The 19,253-nt window shown below is 38.4% G+C and overlaps 1 protein-coding gene and 1 pseudogene across 3 annotated transcripts; both read left to right on the forward strand.

The window, feature by feature from the left end:
- Positions 1–97: 97 nt before the first annotated feature.
- LOC146519858 (cell adhesion molecule 3-like) lies at positions 98–6,959 on the forward strand (annotated as a pseudogene). Its single transcript, XR_014873622.1, has 6 exons — positions 98–1,026; positions 2,167–2,448; positions 2,561–2,722; positions 2,795–2,968; positions 3,068–3,331; positions 3,528–6,959. The product of XR_014873622.1 is annotated as a cell adhesion molecule 3-like (transcript).
- Positions 6,960–7,086: 127 nt separating this feature from the next.
- Positions 7,087–19,243, forward strand: LOC146519859 (immunoglobulin superfamily member 10-like). 2 transcript variants are annotated; one of them, XM_085157598.1, is made up of 9 exons: positions 12,954–13,288; positions 15,503–15,778; positions 15,874–16,191; positions 16,296–16,559; positions 16,749–17,012; positions 17,211–17,474; positions 17,673–17,936; positions 18,135–18,398; positions 18,480–19,243. In XM_085157598.1, exons 1-9 carry the CDS (start codon positions 13,258–13,260, stop codon positions 18,572–18,574), a joined length of 2,040 nt encoding a protein of 679 aa, XP_085013724.1. In that variant the 5' UTR covers positions 12,954–13,257; the 3' UTR covers positions 18,575–19,243. The 2 variants fall into 2 exon arrangements, with proteins under 2 accessions (XP_085013723.1, XP_085013724.1); XM_085157597.1 differs by lacking the exons at positions 12,954–13,288; positions 15,503–15,778 and adding an exon at positions 7,087–7,395.
- The last annotated feature ends 10 nt before the right edge of the window (positions 19,244–19,253 follow it).

The raw sequence follows: 19,253 nt of genomic DNA on the forward strand, positions 1-19,253 counted from the left end.
AAATGTACAGCAAGAGTTTGATCAATATGACGGGAATCAAAGAAAGTGGTGCCAAGTGGTGGAGAAACCTCATCCCTTTTAATTCTGAAGCCTTTTGAAAATGAATCTTAAAACTACGCATGTTGGGGGGGGGGGGGGGGGGGGGGGAGGTTGTTTTTAACTGCTTAAAGTCTGACCTGTACAACGACCTCTTTCCTTGAGCTACTTTCACTGCCATCTTTGACGTTGCAAAATTTATTGGGGGTTACAAATACATTTAAAAAAATAAATACAAATTAAGCACAGGGGTCACATGATACAAGACTAAATCCTACAAATAACACTACTGGGTGTAAAATGTACTCACTGATCATCACCCAATCAGTGAAACTGCAGCTTTTAAACTCGTCCTGATAAACAGGAAACTCTAAAACCTTGACTTTGCAACTAATCTTGTAGCTACACAGCAGGAACCGTATACTTACAAGAGAAACACGCATTCTAATTTAATAACCATTCATTACTTCAATCACAAATTAGTAGTTGAGAACTCTGATTTGAAACAATTTAGATTTGCAATGAGTTGTTTCCAGATTATCTGCACTAAAATTGCCAAAACTGGTACAAAAAAAGTCCAGTAAGTGGAGCAGGGCTCATTCCCCGTCTTGTGATTTGCAGAAGTGAGAGTATTCTCGGAGGGACCGTTAGACTGCTGGTGTTAAATTGGAACAGCAGACACCGCAACTCGTCTGCGTGTGTGTGTGTGTGTGTTCTTTTTTTTTGTTTGTTTGGTTGGTTGGTTTTTTGGGGGGGCGGTGTTCTTCACAAGACCAGTATGGCTTTTCTGAGTTCTCTTTTCTTGAACAGTACAGACTAGAATAGATTTGCCTCTGGCTAAATAAGACTTACTGTATCTGCATCTACCAAAATATCCATCTGTTAGTCTCAGACTCTGGAGGAAAGTTCTGAACTTTGATGCACTTGTGAACACATCTGTTGAAGCCATGATGTGGCCCTTCATCTTCAGCTGCTTAATCGCATGCACAGGTGGGTCTGTTTTTTGTTTTTTTTGTTTGTTTTTGCTGTGCTTGTTACTTTGTTATATAGTTACCATATTATATTTCTATAGTTTTAACACAACGTCCAGTTCCTCTTCAGGAGAAAACCTTCAACCACATTAGCACTGGTCATAAGCTTTTTATTTCTTCAGATTATCAGTTTAATTTAAATCCACTTTATGAAGTCATTGTCTAAAATCTTTAGCATTTATCACTTGGAGTCTTTCTAGCATAAATCTGCTGCCTTTAAAGACAAAAAAAAGCCTAGCAGCTGTTATATCGTAGATATTGTCCTATTATTTACTAAGTTGCAGGTCATTAGACATTTGACCAGAAGTCTTCAATCCAAAATATGCTAGAAATTGTTTTTTCCCCTAAATAACAATAATTTAGTAAATGGATCATCGTTTAGCAACTCTAAAGCAGCTTAACTATTTAGAGACTAAAGTGATCAAATTATATTATAATTTTATATTAGGACTTACTTTTGGTCTATTTTTTTAATCATAATTATATTTTTTCCTGTATCCTTTTTTCAGATATTTATAGATTTTCTAAAAATGTTTTAATGTAATTTAGTATGACCTGTTCTTTATGCAAAAATAAAGGTAGTTCACCGTTTCATCTCACTTGGGACACTCAGTTTCTCCCTCAAGGCCTCTGTTGCTCCATTATTATCTCTTAATCTCCAAGTCTTCCATTATGTTAAGGGTCAGAGAAGCTATAAATGTTGTAACAGAGGAACACAAACAATTTCATGGTTTTTACCACTTAAATATGTCCGTGTATATTTTAAGTCCAGAGTTATGAACAGTGTGATCAAAAATCAAACCACTCTTGAAACTTAAATGGGAGGTGTCCCCTAAAACGGGTCAGTATATTACAACCACCCAGGTTGCAATATTGTCCATGCATCTATTCTCGTCCGCTTATCGTTATCAGGGTCACCTATCCCATCTGCCATAGAGCGAAAGCCAGGGTACACGCTGAACAGATCGCCAGTCTGTCGCAAGGCTGACACAGAGAGACAGGCAACCATTTGCACTCACATTAACATTCACCTAACTCAGATGGTACAGTGAAACTCATCACATGCCTTAACTCCCTTACTCCCTGTATTATTTTTTAGGAAAGCTTGTGAGCACTTCCTGTCCATTAGACATATATATAACCCCTCCTAGAGTTGTGGTGAGATTTGGAGACTCCTTATCAGCAAACTGCACCTCATCATCTGACCAGACTGAAGGAATGGGATGGGAGTGTTCATATGGAGGAGTGGACCTTACCGAGGGTGTTTCTTCTCTTCTGTTTAAAATTGACTCTGTGCCAATGTGGGAGATAGGATCAATGTGTTATGTGAATTCCCGTGATGGTGATCAGTGTACAAAAACATTGCCAGTCATTGTTTATAGTAAGTAGCCTTAACTTGGTCTAACATTTCTAAGATGATCATTTTTATTATCTAGTCACTGAGTAACTTTGAGTCATTTAATTATTTTTTTAAAAATTATTTTCTTTTTCAGAAATGCCAGACAGTGTGTCTCTGAAGAATTTACGTACAGTGAAAGAAGGCCAACAGTTTGCCATACAGTGTGACATTGTTAATGTTGCACCAGCAAGAAGTCTTTCAGTAGTTTGGCACAAAGGAAATAAGATCTTAAATTCTGAGACGTTTGATGACTCCAGTCCATCTATTCAATTCAATTCAATTCAATTTTATTTATATAGCGCCAAATCACAACAAATGTCGCCTCAAGGCGCTTCATAGATACAGAGAAAGTCTCCAGTCAATAAGTCATCTGTCCTCACTCTGACTGCTCATAGAGATGATGATGGAGCTGAGATCTGGTGTGAAGCAAAGCTGAACCTGTGGCCAGAGGAACAAGGTCCTCCTCCAGTGCGTTCTGAAGCTCATAATCTGAATGTGCTCTGTGAGTTTTTAACATGCTCTTAATTTAATCACCACAAGATTTCATACTGAAAAAAATAGCTTTTCTTTCTTTGTCTGTATTTCGATTGGATGTCCTCAGACCCACCAACCTTCACCAATGATCCAAATGAGAATTTGGAAATGACAGTTGGGAGCAAAATATCTTTAAATTGTACAGCTAGAGGAAACCCTATGCCATCCTACCATTGGCAATTCCCAAACTTCACACAAGTGTGGTACAGGAGTCATGATGTGAATCATCCCATTTTGACTCCATCATCTAAGTTTCCAGGGGTCTATACCTGCACCGCCTCAAACAGCCAGGGCACCGTGACCAAATACTTCATCGTCACTGAAGCTCCACGTAAGTTCTTGGCAGTTCATTCATTTATATTTCTTATTGCTCTGCTTTCTTATTTCTTATAATCTTGTGTGCTGTAACTCTCTAATCAGCAGTTCCCCTGGGACCACTGCTGGAATTTAAATTTGTTTGTTTATTTAAATCTTTATTTTGGGATTTGGGATTGATTTTATGTAATAAACTTTTCCATCTCTCACAGGAGATCAAACAATCATCACAGCAATAGTCAGACTACTTGTGGCCTTTGGACTCCTGCTCTTCCTTGCTTTTCTAGTTTTTACGACACACAGAGGCATATTTTCATGCAAGAAAGGCGACTATCTCCGAGGACAACCTACCTCATCAGTACCAGTGTAAAACAAATTTGAATGGGTGCATGCTTGTTTCAAAACTGTAGCTGTAAAATGCACCATCTTGTCAGCTATCGCTAAAGCTCCACTAATCAAGACTGCTGTCCAAACAAACAAATTTAATCTAGCAGAAACGTGTTTAACAGCAACACTGTGAGTGTAAACATGTGTATGAACAAAACAGATTAATAATCAGATTTCATCCTCAGCTATTCATTTATTTTAACTTTTCGGTGGACAGAAATAAGAAGGAACAACTTTGCCTCTGACTGTCAACTGAAACATTTTCTAATTCTAATTTTAGAAAACCGCTTGTGATGTTTATCACGTCTTTACACACGCCTGTGTTTTCTCTCTCTCAGAAAACAGGAAATGTGAGACATTTTATTGCATGTTCACATCTTTTCATGTGCTCAATTTAATGTATGATCCACATACATCTTTACAACTTTTAGATATTAGATTTAGATATTGTCACTTTTACAAGAACAATGAAAGCCTGTTTGGCGTTTCTCCATGTGTGTGAAGTACACAATAGCATAAGTATTTACACAAGCACAGACAAATTTACATTTACACAAGAAAGATATGCACAAGTCATACATACCCCTGCAAACATACGGATGCAGCCATACAAACATACACGCACATACATACATATATGTATATATACATGTATGCATGCGTACATACACACACACACATATTTCCACATACACGCTTACATATATACATACACATACACATATTTTTAAATGTGTAAATCAGGAAATGAGCTGACTTGTTTTCTGCACCACAAAACGGAGGAAAGTTTTATTTTTAATTTTCTTGTATGCACGCTTGGTGAAAACTTGATTTGGTTCTTAATTTTGAGCAGTTTCAATGCTTAGATAAATAAGTGTGTTTTGTTGTAATCTGTTGTTGTAATGTAATCATAAAAAACTCATATTTGGATATGATTTTTTTTTTAAAAAAATTTAATTTCATCACCATTTCTTAAGAGGGGACAAACACTGAAATTGGAAAGCTCTGGTTTTAACTACTCCATTCATCAATTTAACTGTTATTAATGGAAATAAAATGCATTTTTTGGGTCTAAACATGCTCAAAAACTTGTATTTTGCACACAGCTGTGGAAGTAGTGTAAGGTCTGGTTCATTCCTACGTTTCAGTCATTTCAAGGTGGTAACATTCACTCTTTTTCTTTTTTTTTTTTTCTATGATTTGATCATTTCATCTAAAAGAGGGCTTGTTAAACTATTAGAAAAATGTACTGGTTAAACTGAGGATGTTATGCTATAACAACTTTGTTGGGCTTGCTACACATTACTCATTATTTTTCTTAGAAGTAATGCACGTGGGTTAGGGTACGTACATGTACGTTAATTAATTACTTAACAAAGAAAGTATTACATTCCTTTCCTGTTACTCAGTAAAATGACCTGAAGTGCACTGTCCCATAATTAACGGCTAGCAAAATAAAACTGAGGCTACAGTTCACATACAAGTACAAATACAGGCTACAATGTTGTAAGCCTGTCTGCTCATCACTGCCTTTGTTGCCTGTCATGATACTGGGTCGTGTGCCCCAGTTTTTGAGTTTAATGTACCTTTTTTGTGTTCATTTGTGTTTTAGTTTCAGTTTAGCTCATTTAGTTGCTGTTTTAGTCTTTTGTTTCTTAGATCCCTTTTTCGTCATCTTCCCCTGTACTAAGTCTCCCTGGTTCATGTGTCTACCTGTCATGTTTCATGTCTGTGTGGTTCTTGTTGTCAAGTTCGTGTCATGTCTACGTCTCCATGTTTCCTGTTCTATCTTGAAAGAGTCTTGTGTTCATTGCTTGTTGTGTTTAGTTTCACTTCCTCCAATGTTGTCTTCATGTTAATTTGTGTCAGCGTTTCCCCATGTTTGGTCACTTCCCTTGAAGCACCCCTTGTATGCATTTAGTCAGTGTGTTTCCGTTCAGTCTGTGTCAGGTTGTCTGTTGTCATCCCCCATGTCATGTTAGTGTGTTTCATGATGGTGTTCAGTCTTGAGTGTATCCCTTCACAGTTTCCCTCATGCTCCTGCTTACCATCATCTTCAGATCAGTATCAGTGTCGTCACAGTTTTATTATAGTCATAGTAATCATAGTTTAGTCTCGCCCAGTTTAGGTTTAGTCTTAGTTCTTGTCATCTGTAGCTTTTGCCTTATTGTTTGTAACAGTTTTATATCAGCCACAAGAAAAGGCTCGCTTTTAGTTCATCACAGTTTTGTCATCCTCCGTGTCCTGCTTTTGGGTCCAGTTTCAAAATTTAATTGGCGCACCCCGCCGTGACAGCTGCCTGCTGAAGTTTAGGATCTGACTGCAAAGTGTTTGACTTGCCAAAAGGGATTTCCGATGTTTTGGGGGTTTTATGTGTAGTCTTTTTACCAGTCATACTGGTAAAAAGACTGTGGTCACCAGGATTTACAAAGTGGTTAGGTATAAAATAAAGAAATGACCTGTTTTGCAAGTATCTCTATGTGTTTGCATTATTGTATGAATATTAAAATTAATATAATCCTTTCTGTCCACTTAAAATATCTTTTTAAATCTGTGATTTTACTTTTTTTTTTTTTTTTGCAATTTTTTGCTTAATTTTAATGACCTTTTTTTACTTGGATAAACAATTTTGCATTTCACTAGCGCACTCTTGTGCTGTAACTCAAGAAAAGGAAGTGTAGTAAAAATCTGTAGACCACTTTGTTCTCCTGACACACAAACTAAAATAAGCTAACTGTAGAGCATAGAAAGAAAAACTGTTTTCATTTGCATTTACAAGATGAAATTAAATGTTTTAGAATTATACTGCCTGTCCCAGTATCACCAATTCACTCTGGTTGAGAAAATGAAAATCCTGTAAAGGATTAAAAGTTTCTAACATCAACTAAGGTAAAGTGTAAGTCCTCATAGCGGACAATGGGTTAATTCTGCATAGCACAATTAACAACATTTCCTAAAAAAGTATAAACAGTAACAGTCCTGGAAGACACAGTTGAGCTGCACTAGCTGATGATCCTCTCACGCCAGCCAACAGAAAACAGTAGGCGGTGTTTTGTTGAGAGTGGGAGGGTCATAACACATTTGGACATTATTCAGTCTTAAGGCTTCTGCAGTTGTAAATCTTGCTCCTCTAGGTCTGTTAGCTATGTTTCACAGCAAAACATTACCATAGTGATCAGAAAAGGAAATTCACAGTAAAATCAAAGCCTAAATATTAAAAGGATATGCCAATTAATGTATCCATACATCCAGAATACCAGCAGAGCTGTAATAATGTGCTAAATTTATCATTTTATTATTTTTAATCGTTACTATTTGACCATATGCCTAATTTAAATGTTGCTGTATCATACTACTGTATTATGTACTGTATCATACTATATGCCTATGTTAAGCTTTCCTGTATCATTCTAGGAAAGCCTGTGAGCACTTCCTGTCCATTAGAACTCTTAGCCCTCCTAGAGTTGTGGAGGTTTGGAGACTCCTTATCAGCAAACTGTACCTCATCATCTGACCAGACTGAAGGATGGGAGGGATGGGAGTCTCCATATGGAGGAGTGGACCTTACCCTGGGCGTCACTTCTCTTCTGTTTAAAATGGACTCTGTGCCAGAGTGGGAGACAGAAGCAATGTGTTATATGAATTCCCGTGATGGTGATCAGTGTACAAAAGTGTTACCAGTCACTGTTTATAGTAAGTAGCCTTAACTTTATCTGAGCACGCAATTTTTAGTATTCACTGAATAACATGAAAATAACATGAATTCTATACCTTCTCCCTCACAGAGAATTATGACCTTGTTTTCTGCTTGGCCATCACCTAAGGATTTACATCCCTGATAAGCAGGAGTCCCACTATCTGTTTAACGTCTCCCATTACAATGGCCTCACTGTGTTAACATTCTATATGCATGCAAACTAGTGACAGGAGTGCTCTCACTATGGTAAAGTTAGAAAGTGATATTACTATAACTAATGTGATATGATTAAATATGTGATTAATACATGAAAAAAGAAATCTGCCACTACACCAGTCCATCTCCATTCAGTAAGTCATCTGTCCTCACTCTGACTGCTCATAGAGATGATGATGGAGCTGAGATCTGGTGTGAAGCAAAGCTGAACATGTGGCCAGAGGAACAAGGTCCTCCTCCAGTGCGCTCAGAGGCGCGTAATGTGAATGTGCTCTGTGAGTTTTAAATATGATCATAATTTAACCATTACAAGTTTTTGTACTCTATTTTCACATTTTTTCTTTGTGTGCATTTTGATTCACATGTCCTCAGACGCACCAACCTTCACCAATGCTTCAAACGAGACCCTTGAACTTCCAGCTGGTGAAAAGGTCATCTTAAATTGCAATGCTACAGGAAACCCTGTGCCATCATATGTCTGGCAGTTTTTGCAAGCAGCACAAGAGACGTACAAGAATCAAAATGTGAATCATCCCATTTTGACTCCATCATCTGAGTTTCCAGGGGTCTAAACCTGCACCGCCCCAAATAGTCAGGGCACAGTTACTAAATACTTTACTGTTAGTGAAGCTCCACGTAAGTTCTCTGCAGTTAATTCATTTCCTTATCTTTACATACTTACATCTTATCATGTCTTATAGTCTTGTGCGCTGTGATTCTCGGTACACCCCCCTGGGAACACTGCTGGGACCTTTGTTTGTTTGTTAAAATCTTTATTTTGGGATGTTATTTATTTTCTGAAACAAAATTTCGCATCTCTCACAGGAGATCAAACAATCATCGCAGCAACAGTCAGACTACTTGCTTGTCTAGTTTTTATGACACAGAGAGGGGCATTTTCTTGCAAGAAAGGCGACTATCTCCAAGGACGACCTACCTCATCAGTACCAGTATAAAACAAATTTGAATGGTTGCATGCTCAGCTATCAACTTTCTTTGTAGCTCCATTCATCCAGATTGCTGTCCTAAACAACAACATTTTCAATTAGTTTTTTGTATCTAAAAATTGTTTTCATTTGTTTTAATTTCCATATGGATTAACATGGCATTCAAATGCTCCGTAATTACTGCAACAAATGTACTACGACATATCAGTTAATTGCATTTGTCTAACGTATCAATAAAATGTTCTTGAAAAAGAAACTATTGTAAGTGTTTGTCATTAAGAACACTGAATGTAAAAAAGGAAGGTTGAGAGAGAATTTAAAGATATTTAAAAAACAAGTCTGTTACAATGTCCTGCTTAAAATAAATTCATGTACTGTGAGACCACCGAGAGTAGTAAACAGAAATTATGTCTGTTAAAAAGACACTAAGCATGGGCAGAAAAGATTATCTTAAATCTAGGGATGTGTGGTATATTGGTTTTGACATCTTATATTACAGGAAGTTGTCAAATACTTCTATACAAATAAAACACCTTCTGTGGCTTTAATAGCATAATAATATCGACCAGTAGTAATGCTGAAGAGCTTATGAAGAAGTGAGTGACCTGAGCACCCTGCTACTGTCTTCAAAAAACATTTAAGATTCTCCAATTCATGATCAATCTGCTATTCATAAAGGAAATGGAATGGGAAAAGTTAAAAACCCACTCATGAAAACACAGATTTTAGTTTTAGGTCCCATGAAATTCTAATCTAGAAATCTTCACACTCACAGTCTTGTATGAATGCCCATTTGCTGTGAAACACATCAGAGTCCTTTTTCGATCTTTACTGATATTCTGCATTTATTTTCACCAGGCCTGTGTGTGTGTGGTTGTGTGACTGTTGGTTACTCCCTCTCAGAATGGAGTGACCACCTAAACTCCAGCTGATGCTTCTATTACACTCACACACACTAACTTGTCTTGTCATTCACTGCCATGTTGTTGCTGTATGCCAGCCATTTCCAAGAGTCAAGAGTGCTGCATCACTAAAACCAGAAAAACCTCAATCTAATCAAAATACAACATAAAGTGATGCATTTCCTTTAAAAAGGTAAGCAAAAAACATAAATCTCACAGGCTGCTGGCTACAAATTTCTGCCAGACAGATGGAATGGGATGGGAGTGTTCATATGGAGGAGTGGACCTTACCTACAATGTTTCTTCTCTTCCCCTTAAAACTGACTTTGTGCCAGTGTACAAAGAAGCAATGTTACATTAATATTATTAATGCAAGAGCAGTAAATGTAGGTCAGAGTACTGACTAATATCACAAACTAAACCACTCCTACTACCAGTTTTGATTCATTTTTGTATAAAAATATATGTCACTGTTCATCAGAATGAATTTGTATCACTTCGGCCACATTCGACACATTTTTGTGTGCCCCAACTTTACAGGGTGTTTCAGTCTTTTATCCTAAGCTAATCTGCTATTTTTTTACCTTCCTTGGTTATGTTTAGGGATTAGAGATCTGATCTAGATAATCATATTAAATTTGGGACATATCGTCAGCAGTGGACCTTGGATTCATCGGGTGAGCTGGAAGGGGGGCGCCTGATCTGGCATCCCACACCTCCCTGTCGGATCGGGCTGTACGCTCTACCTCCCCACTGCCTTCCAGAAAAGGGAAGAAGAGCAGGAACATTTTTCCTTTTCTTTTTTCTCTTCCATTCCTCCTTTAGGTTTCACTACCATGAGGTTAACTGCACGGCCCCCAGGAGGCCCTGAGACAGCTGTATCAGTCAAACAGCAAAGTTTCTAGTGTTAGGTTTTCTACCCCTTTGATGCCCTCTCCTGAGGCAGGCCCACCATGGGTTGACCAATCCTGGGCATGTGTCTCATGGTTAGCTGACTGCTTTAGCTGCTCAAGTGATGTCAGACCTCTTTAGGCACAGCCAAAGACGGCTGACATCACTCTTTAGCCACAGCCAAAGACGGCTGACATCACTCTTTAGCCACAGCCAGTGACTGGTCCTCTCAGGAGCTAATTCTCTATGCCAATTCTCAATTCTGCCGTTGGGCCTGTCCTCTGATTCCAATCTCTCTAAGCAGTTTTGCTATTGTACTGGCAACAAAGCCTCTGCACCCCACTTCTACCGGGTGCACCTTGATCTTCCAGCCTCTGTCCTCTGCCTCAGCTGGCAAGTTGGCATACCGCAGCTTCTTACGCTCAAAGGCTTCCTCCATTGCATCCTCCCACGGCACTGTCAGCTCAATGATGTAAACAAGATTTTGGGAGTTAGACCAAAGGGCAAGGTCTGGTCGTAGAGTAGTTGTTACGATTTCTGTGGGGAAAAAAAGGCCTCTGAACCAAGTCCACTTGCATCTGCCAATCCCTGACAACCTTCATCGGGCTTAGGTCCGGGGTTGAAGGGCTAGTCCTTGGCTTGTCCCCCTCCCGGACAAATGCTGATGAGTACTGATGCTCCTCTTGGTTCGTGAAAGGTTGAGCGTTGATGGATTTCCTCTTGCACTCAACTTTCTTGGCTAGACACCTGAGGACCTGAGTCCTCTTTGAGTTCACTTTTATCACTCCATTTTGTTTTGTGTGTGAATACTCAGTACTGTAACCTTTTCAAGAACATCTTCTTTCAGTCTTTTGAAAACGAAAGCATAACATGACAAACTCATTTTACTTGAGTTTGCAGTTGAAATATTATATCTCTACAAACCACATCGGACTTTTCTCTTGTCTTTAGGAGCCTCTGTGGTTTTATTTGTCAAACTAACAGAAAGATGTCTTTATTGAATGTTCACACTGCACGTAGTTTCTTAGTACGTTTGCTTGTGGAAACAATAGAGTGAGTCAACGCCCATTTCAATGTTCACTTCATGTATACCATGCTGCAGCTCTTTGTATAGGGGCAGTTTTTTCTGTAACTCAGAGCCAAAGGAAACAGCTTTGGGGTCAGCTACACAAATTTCAAAACATCTGTTGAGCTCAATCCGCTTTATATTTAATTTTCTTGTGAAACTTGGTAAAAACATGATGCAGTTCTTCATCTTTTGTTTTGCAGTGATAGGTGAGTATTTTTTCTCTTGAGCTTTTTACTTAAAGTTATCTCTATAGTATCTCTACAATGTTGTTGTGGAACTCCTCTTCCAAAGAGCGCATTCATTTTACATAAGCTCCTATTAAATAGATTCCTAACACTGAAAGTGCAAAGGCCCACATGGAGTTGCTCCATTAACCTTGCAGCTTTGAATGAGGTACAAACGATTAACATGAAAAATCTTCTGACCATAAAACCTTTCTATTTTTGAACAACGAAGCCTATTCATTGGATTTATATAAAGCGCAGGGAGTCTCAATAAGAAAACAAAGTTGCTTTTTTTTACATATGAAGTTTAATGCAACAAATTCAACCCCAAGATAAGCAACTTTACCGGATGCAGAACTGGGAAAAAAAGAAGGAACATTGCAATTTTTGAAATTAACATGAACTGTTTACACGTTATCTGATGTGAATAACCAACTGAACTGTTATTTATATAGCTACTAGTCACGATGGTATTTGTCAGAGATCTTATTTTCTTTAGAGAATGCCAAAATTAAATAGTGTCTTATGATTATATGATTTCTTTAAAATTCGTAATATTTAGGGGAAGATCTGAATTTTTCCATATCTCCAAGGACAACCTGCCTCACGAGTACCAGTCTAAGGGGAAATTTGCATGAATGCATGCTCAGTGGGTGGTTAGTCCAGTCATGCTTCAAAACTGAAAAAAAAGAAAGAAAAAAAGCATTATTTCATCAGCTTTCTTTAAGCATTTACAGTACGGTAGTTGTTTAGGACTAACATTGTGAGTGTAAATGTATTTATAAATGCAACCCTTAATCAGATTTAATCTTAGCTTCTTCCCGTCTTCTACACAGAAGACTTTGTTTCAGTCATATGTCCTCACTCATTTTGCGTCACTGGTACATACTGCTGTCAAAACAGTCCCGTTTCCCTCGTCTGAACTATCTTTGCAAAGGTCCAACAGCCTTTTGTCCATTTCATCACCTGGATCTTTGCAGAAGTGATTGCGAAAGAGGATTCGACATGTTAAAGATGTTATCACATCAGACTGTAGCATCCTGTTTATTTTTTCATTCATTTGTTTGGTTTGCAACATGTTTTGATGCTGCGTTCTAAATATGTCATGTTTAATATTGACGCTATGTGAAGTGAGGAGGGTTTATTGTAACACAGGGTTATTCGACTGAGCGTCTAATGGTCTTACAGGACGCACATGAAATGGAAATAACAGAATCCACGCCCCCCCCCCCCCCCTTCCCCCCTCGACTCGCAGTTCAAACACTTTCTTATTCTAAGTATGGTTTCACTCATGTGTTTAGGTGCTCGGGCGTATTTATTTCGCAAAATCACAGCAAATGCAAGATATTTTTATTGCGTGTAATATAACGTATGAACTACAACCTTCTGTGCAATACTTTTTCTTGTGCAAACCAGAAAGTGAGGCAACTGTTAACTTCTTCTAAACAACTCTGCATTTCCCTCCACGGGCGTAGTCTTTCTGCGCCTGACGAAAGAAAACGAAAGGAAGAAGCGCACGAGTGTACGCACATTTTTAAAAAGCTGTTCAGGTGGATCTGCTTTAGTTTTAGTTTCCTTCTGTGGGTTTTGCACACTTGGTGAAAGCACTATGTTTTTCTTTATCTTTATTGCGTGGATAGGTAAGTGTACTTTTTCTGTTGCGCTCTTTGTTAAAGTTACCATATAAGTTTCAGAACGGAACCCATCTTTCGGATGTAGCGCGTTGTTTGTTTTAAATCAACTCCGTTTTCAGGGTCTGAGCACTCAAAGTGCAAAGGTCCCGTTAGAATCGCTCCGTTTATTATGATTTTTCCCATTTATGCATGACGAGTCGCACTTTGGGAGCCACAAACACGCTTTTAAATGTACATTGCGCACACGTGTCAGCAGCTGAGAGCATTACCCGTTTTCGAAAAGTATGTCTACCTCCTATTTCCTTTTCCTAAACACTTAAAGGTGGTAATTCACATTGATTTAAGAAAGAAAAAAATTGTGGGCTGAGAATCCTGACCACCTCACAGTCGTATCCAAAAGCCGAATTTATGTGCACGTGTCAGTCTGATTTCCGTTAGGACTGCGATGGAGAGGGCGGCACTACACACATGGATGGACAGAAAATATAATGCATACATATATTATCTATATATTCATTAAAAAAATTATCAATATTAAAGGTTTTTCTTTTTTAATCAGGTTGGCACAGTTTATATTTGATTAGCAGCATGTGACAATTAAAAGTCACACTTTAGGTATTTGGAGTGACTCGTGGTCAAAGTATCCAGTCATTTTACTTGAATCCACTTATTTCCTCACCACCTTAATTGCACCTTTCTCTGTCTCGCTCCTGCTAGTTACTAGGTGTTGCTGGTACTACTGTTGCAGCTAACATATCGGTTAATCTGACACATTGTTAGTTTCTTTTTTTCTCTCTCTCAGCTTTTCAGCTCCACCTTTTGACCACTGTTTCCACACCAAACTCACGGTGCGCAAGCGCAAAGCAAAACTAAGGGAGGGCCAGGTTGGGTTAAGAGATTTAATTCGGCAATACAGTTGACCCATCGGCGCAAAAGTGCGTCGAACAAACGGGAAAATGCCCGGTATGCCAGTCCAGCCCTACAAGACGCTGTGCACTCAAAGACTTCTCAACTCAGACAGCTCTGTATAGCTGGAATTGACTCTTGTGACAGCAGGTGTACTAACAAAGCTATCAGAAATACACAGTGTCTGTTAAATTCTAACTTAAAGGGATGATGATCAAGGAACTGACCTCCCAGCCCATTGTTCCTTCACTGGTTCTAGTTTCAGTCATTATGCAATGTACTGTTTAAGATTGGGAAAACCTGCAGTCAGCTGAGACTGAAGAAGTAACTTGGATGAGTGACGAAACGTTTCTCCCACTAAAAACGCTACGTCCAGATGAACAGAATCAACTTTTGGAGATTTACTTACCTGGACGATTAAGCATGCATCAAGACGCTAGTTAAAGGGAATTATATTCTGACATAATTTTCAATAGAGGATGTTACGGTGATACAGAGTTGTGGTCAGACGTTTCACTCGTATGGTGAGTGCACTGTTGCCGCACAGCAAGAAGGTCCTGAGTTCAATTCCGGGGTCTTTCTGTGTGGAGTTTGCATGTTCTCCCCGTGTTTGCGTGGGTTCCCTCCGGGTACTCCGGCTTCCTCCCACCGTCCAAAGACATGCAGCTTGTGGGGATAGGTTAATTGGATAATCCAAATTGTCACTAGGTGTGAATGTGCGAATGAATGTGAGTGTGAATGGTTGTCTGTCCCTGTGTGTTGGCCCTGCGACAGACTGGCGACCTGTCCAGGGTGTACCCCGCCTCTCGCCCTATGACAGCTGGGATTGGCTCCAGCGCCCCCCGCGACCCTGAAAAGGATAAGCGGAAGCGAATGGATGGATGGATTCTATAGAGACTGGCCACATTTTATTTTTAGCAATGTCATGAGAGTTTTTTAAAGCCTCATATAAATAAGGGGGAGATCGGAAAGGTGACTGTTGTTTTGATTAAAATAAAAATGAATCGAAACTGAATTAGATTAACCTCACCCAATTTAGTTTGCAAGTAGGAGATCTCAAACCCAAACAAATATTGAAGAGTCTCCTATACCGATCCTTGATAATGTTATTTATATCATTTAGTGTGGCTTTATTCATCACTTTGGACATTTAGTATCCTCCTCAAGGCTTTTGCAACAGTAAATCTTGCTGCTCCAGGTCTGTTAGCCACGGTTCGCAGTAAAACATTACCAGCTTATGCATATTTGATCGTTTGTTTTTTTAAGATTCTGTTTGACTATATGCCTACGTTAAGCTTTCCTGTATCATTCTAGGAAAGCCTGTGAACGCTGCCTGTCCATTACAAATGAGTCCCTCTAGAGTTGTGGTGAGATTTGGAGACGCCTTATCAGCCAAGTGCACTTCACTATCTAACCAGACTGAAGGAATGGGCTGGGAGTCTCCATATGGAGGAGTGGACCTTACAGAGGGTGTCACTTTTCTTGATTTTAAAATTGACTCTGTGCCAGTGTGGGAGTTAGAGCCAATGTGTTATATGAATTCCCGTGATGGTGATCAGTGTGTAAAACTGTTACCGGTCACTGTTTATAGTAAGTAGCCTTAACTTTATCTGAGCACGCAATTTTTAGTATTCACTGAATAACATGAAAATAACATGAGTTAATTTTATCCCTTTTTGTTACAGAAATGCCAGACAGTGTGTCTCTGAAGAATTTACGTACAGTGAAAGAAGGCCAACAGTTTGCCATACAGTGTGACATTGTTAATGTTGCACCAGCAAGAAATCTTTCAGTAGTTTGGCACAAAGGAAATAAGATCTTAAATTCTGAGACGTTTGATGACTCCAGTCCATCTCCAGTCAATAAGTCATCTGTCCTCACTCTGACTGCTCATAGAGATGATGATGGAGCTGAGATCTGGTGTGAAGCAAAGCTGAACCTGTGGCCAGAGGAACAAGGTCCTCCTCCAGTGCGTTCAGAGGAGCATACTCTGACTGTACTCTGTGAGTTTTTAACATGATCTTAATATAATAAACACAATATTTCTTATTGTATTTTCATTTTTTTAGAAGTGTATCAATTTATGTATAATTTCACATTTCCTCAGACCCACCAACCTTTATCAGAGCTTCAGATGAGACTCTGGACTTTCCAGCTGGTAAAAGTATGACTTTAAATTGCAATGCTACAGGAAACCCTTTGCCATCATACCGCTGGCAATTCCCACAAGCAGCACAAGAGACGTACAAGAATCAAAATGAGAATTATCCAGTTTTGACTCAAACATTTAAGTTTCCAGGAATCTATACCTGCACCGCCTCAAACACACAGGGCACTGTAACCAAACACTTCACAGTCAGCGAATCTCCATGTAAGCCCTTATCAGTTAACTTGTTACATTTTTATACTTTGTTTTAAATTTTGTGTGCTGCATTTCAAACTCACACAAAGTGACTGTGCTTAAGTTTTTCAAAAGATGAATTTAACTGTCACCAGATTTACTGTATTTTCATTGCTTCAAACTTTTTTCTCTCTGTATTTTGATTTCACATGTCCTCAGACCCACCAGCCTTCATCGATCCTTTAAGTGAGACTCTTGAACTTTCAGCTGGTGAAAAAATGACTTTAAATTGCAATGCTACAGGAAACCCTTTGCCATCATACCACTGGCAATTCCCACAAGCAGCACAAGAGATGTACAAGAATCAAAATGAGAATTATCCAGTTTTGACTCAAACATTTAAGTTTCCAGGAATCTATACCTGCACCGCCTCAAACACACAGGGCACTGTAACCAAACACTTCACAGTCAGCGAATCTCCATGTAAGCCCTTATCAGTTAACTCGTTACATTTTTTACATTTTTATACTTTGTTTTAAATTTTGTGTGCTGCGTTTCAAACTCACACAAAGTGACTGTGCTTAAGTTTTTCAAAAGATGAATTTAACTGTCACAAGATTTACTGTATTTTCATTGCTTCAAACTTTTTTCTCTCTGTATTTTGATTTCACACGTCCTCAGACCCACCAGCCTTCATCGATCCTTTAAGTGAGACTCTTGAACTTTCAGCTGGTGAAAAAATGACTTTAAATTGCAACGCTACAGGAAACCCTTTGCCATCATACCACTGGCAATTCCCACAAGCAGCACAAGAGATGTACAAGAATCAAAATGAGAATTATCCAGTTTTGACTCGAACATTTAAGTTTCCAGGAATCTATACCTGCACCGCCTCAAACACACAGGGCACTGTGACCAAACACTTCACAGTCAGCGAATCTCCATGTAAGCCCTTATCAGTTAACTCGTTACATTTCTTACATTTTTATACTTTGTTTTAAATTTTGTGTGCTGCGTTTCAAACTCACACAAAGTGACTGTGCTTAAGTTTTTCAAAAGATGAATTTAACTGTTACAAGATTTACTGTATTTTCATTGCTTCAAACTTTTTTCTCTCTGTATTTTGATTTCACACGTCCTCAGACCCACCAGCCTTCATCGATCCTTTAAGTGAGACTCTTGAACTTTCAGCTGGTGAAAAAATGACTTTAAATTGCAACGCTACAGGAAACCCTTTGCCATCATACCACTGGCAATTCCCACAAGCAGCACAAGAGATGTACAAGAATCAAAATGAGAATTATCCAGTTTTAACTCGAACATTTAAGTTTCCAGGAATCTATACCTGCACCGCCTCAAACACACAGGGCACTGTAACCAAATACTTCACAGTCAGCGAATCTCCATGTAAGCCCTTATCAGTTAACTCGTTACATTTCTTACATTTTTATACTTTGTTTTAAATTTTGTGTGCTGCGTTTCAAACTCACACAAAGTGACTGTGCTTAAGTTTTTCAAAAGATGAATTTAACTGTTACAAGATTTACTGTATTTTCATTGCTTCAAACTTTTTTCTCTCTGTATTTTGATTTCACACGTCCTCAGACCCACCAGCCTTCATCGATCCTTTAAGTGAGACTCTTGAACTTTCAGCTGGTGAAAAAATGACTTTAAGTTGCAACGCTACAGGAAACCCTTTGCCATCATACCGCTGGCAATTCCCACAAGCAGCACAAGAGACGTACAAGAATCAAGATGTGAATCGTCCTATTGTGACTCGACCATTTGAGTTTCCAGGGGTATATACCTGCACCGCCTCAAACACACAGGGCACTGTGACCAAATACTTCACAGTCAACAAACCTCCAGGTAAGTTCTCATCAGTTAATTCACTACATTTCCCATCTTGTTATATTTTATCATCTATGAACTTTTTAAATTCTTTTTTAGGTATTGGTTCCGGGGTCATTGCTGGGATCACTGTACTCGCTGTACTTGCTGTTATCTTTTTTGTGGCATTGATTTATTACAAATATAAAAGCTGAGAATGTATTTTTAAAGTCAAAAAATTTGCTGTGCCAGGTTAAAATCCTCAAAGTTTCTCAGCTACATTCTTAAATTTATTAAAAATATGAGGACTAGTAACATTCAAATAGCATGTTTCATTTTAGCAATTTGTATACTTTTTGATTTAGTTTTTATAGAAACATGATTGTACTTATCAATTGTGATGTCTGTATTGTTTTCTTTCAACGCTTTAGTGTTTTGCTTTTTTGACACCATTATAATTAGTCAATAAAAATGTTGTTCTTTTTAAATACAGGCTTCATTTGTCGAGATCACAGAGATTCACTGTGTAGTATTAGTACTGTGCATTATCAGTATTACTATGTCCTCACTAATGCACACTAGTTTTTTAGGTATGATCTCCTGAAAACAAGATTAGTAACTTTTTGCAGCATTGCTCACTTGCCACATGTTGTCTTTTCTCAATTTATTTTGGATCTGAAATCCAGTTTTATAAGTGTGCACACATTAAATTAAAAATAAAGTTGATAATAAGTGTCATGATGGTCATTATCTCTGTCTAATTGTTTAGGTCTTGTAAAGCCAGCTAACACTTTTGCCAATTATGATTTTGTGATGAGCTTCTTTCCTCTTTTCTGTTTACGTCTACAAATCAAGAAAATCAATGTATATAGTGTTTGTCAAATGTCGAAGACA

Source organism: Neolamprologus multifasciatus, chromosome 4, assembly GCF_963576455.1.
Source record: "Neolamprologus multifasciatus chromosome 4, fNeoMul1.2, whole genome shotgun sequence".
NCBI lineage: Eukaryota > Metazoa > Chordata > Actinopteri > Cichliformes > Cichlidae > Neolamprologus > Neolamprologus multifasciatus.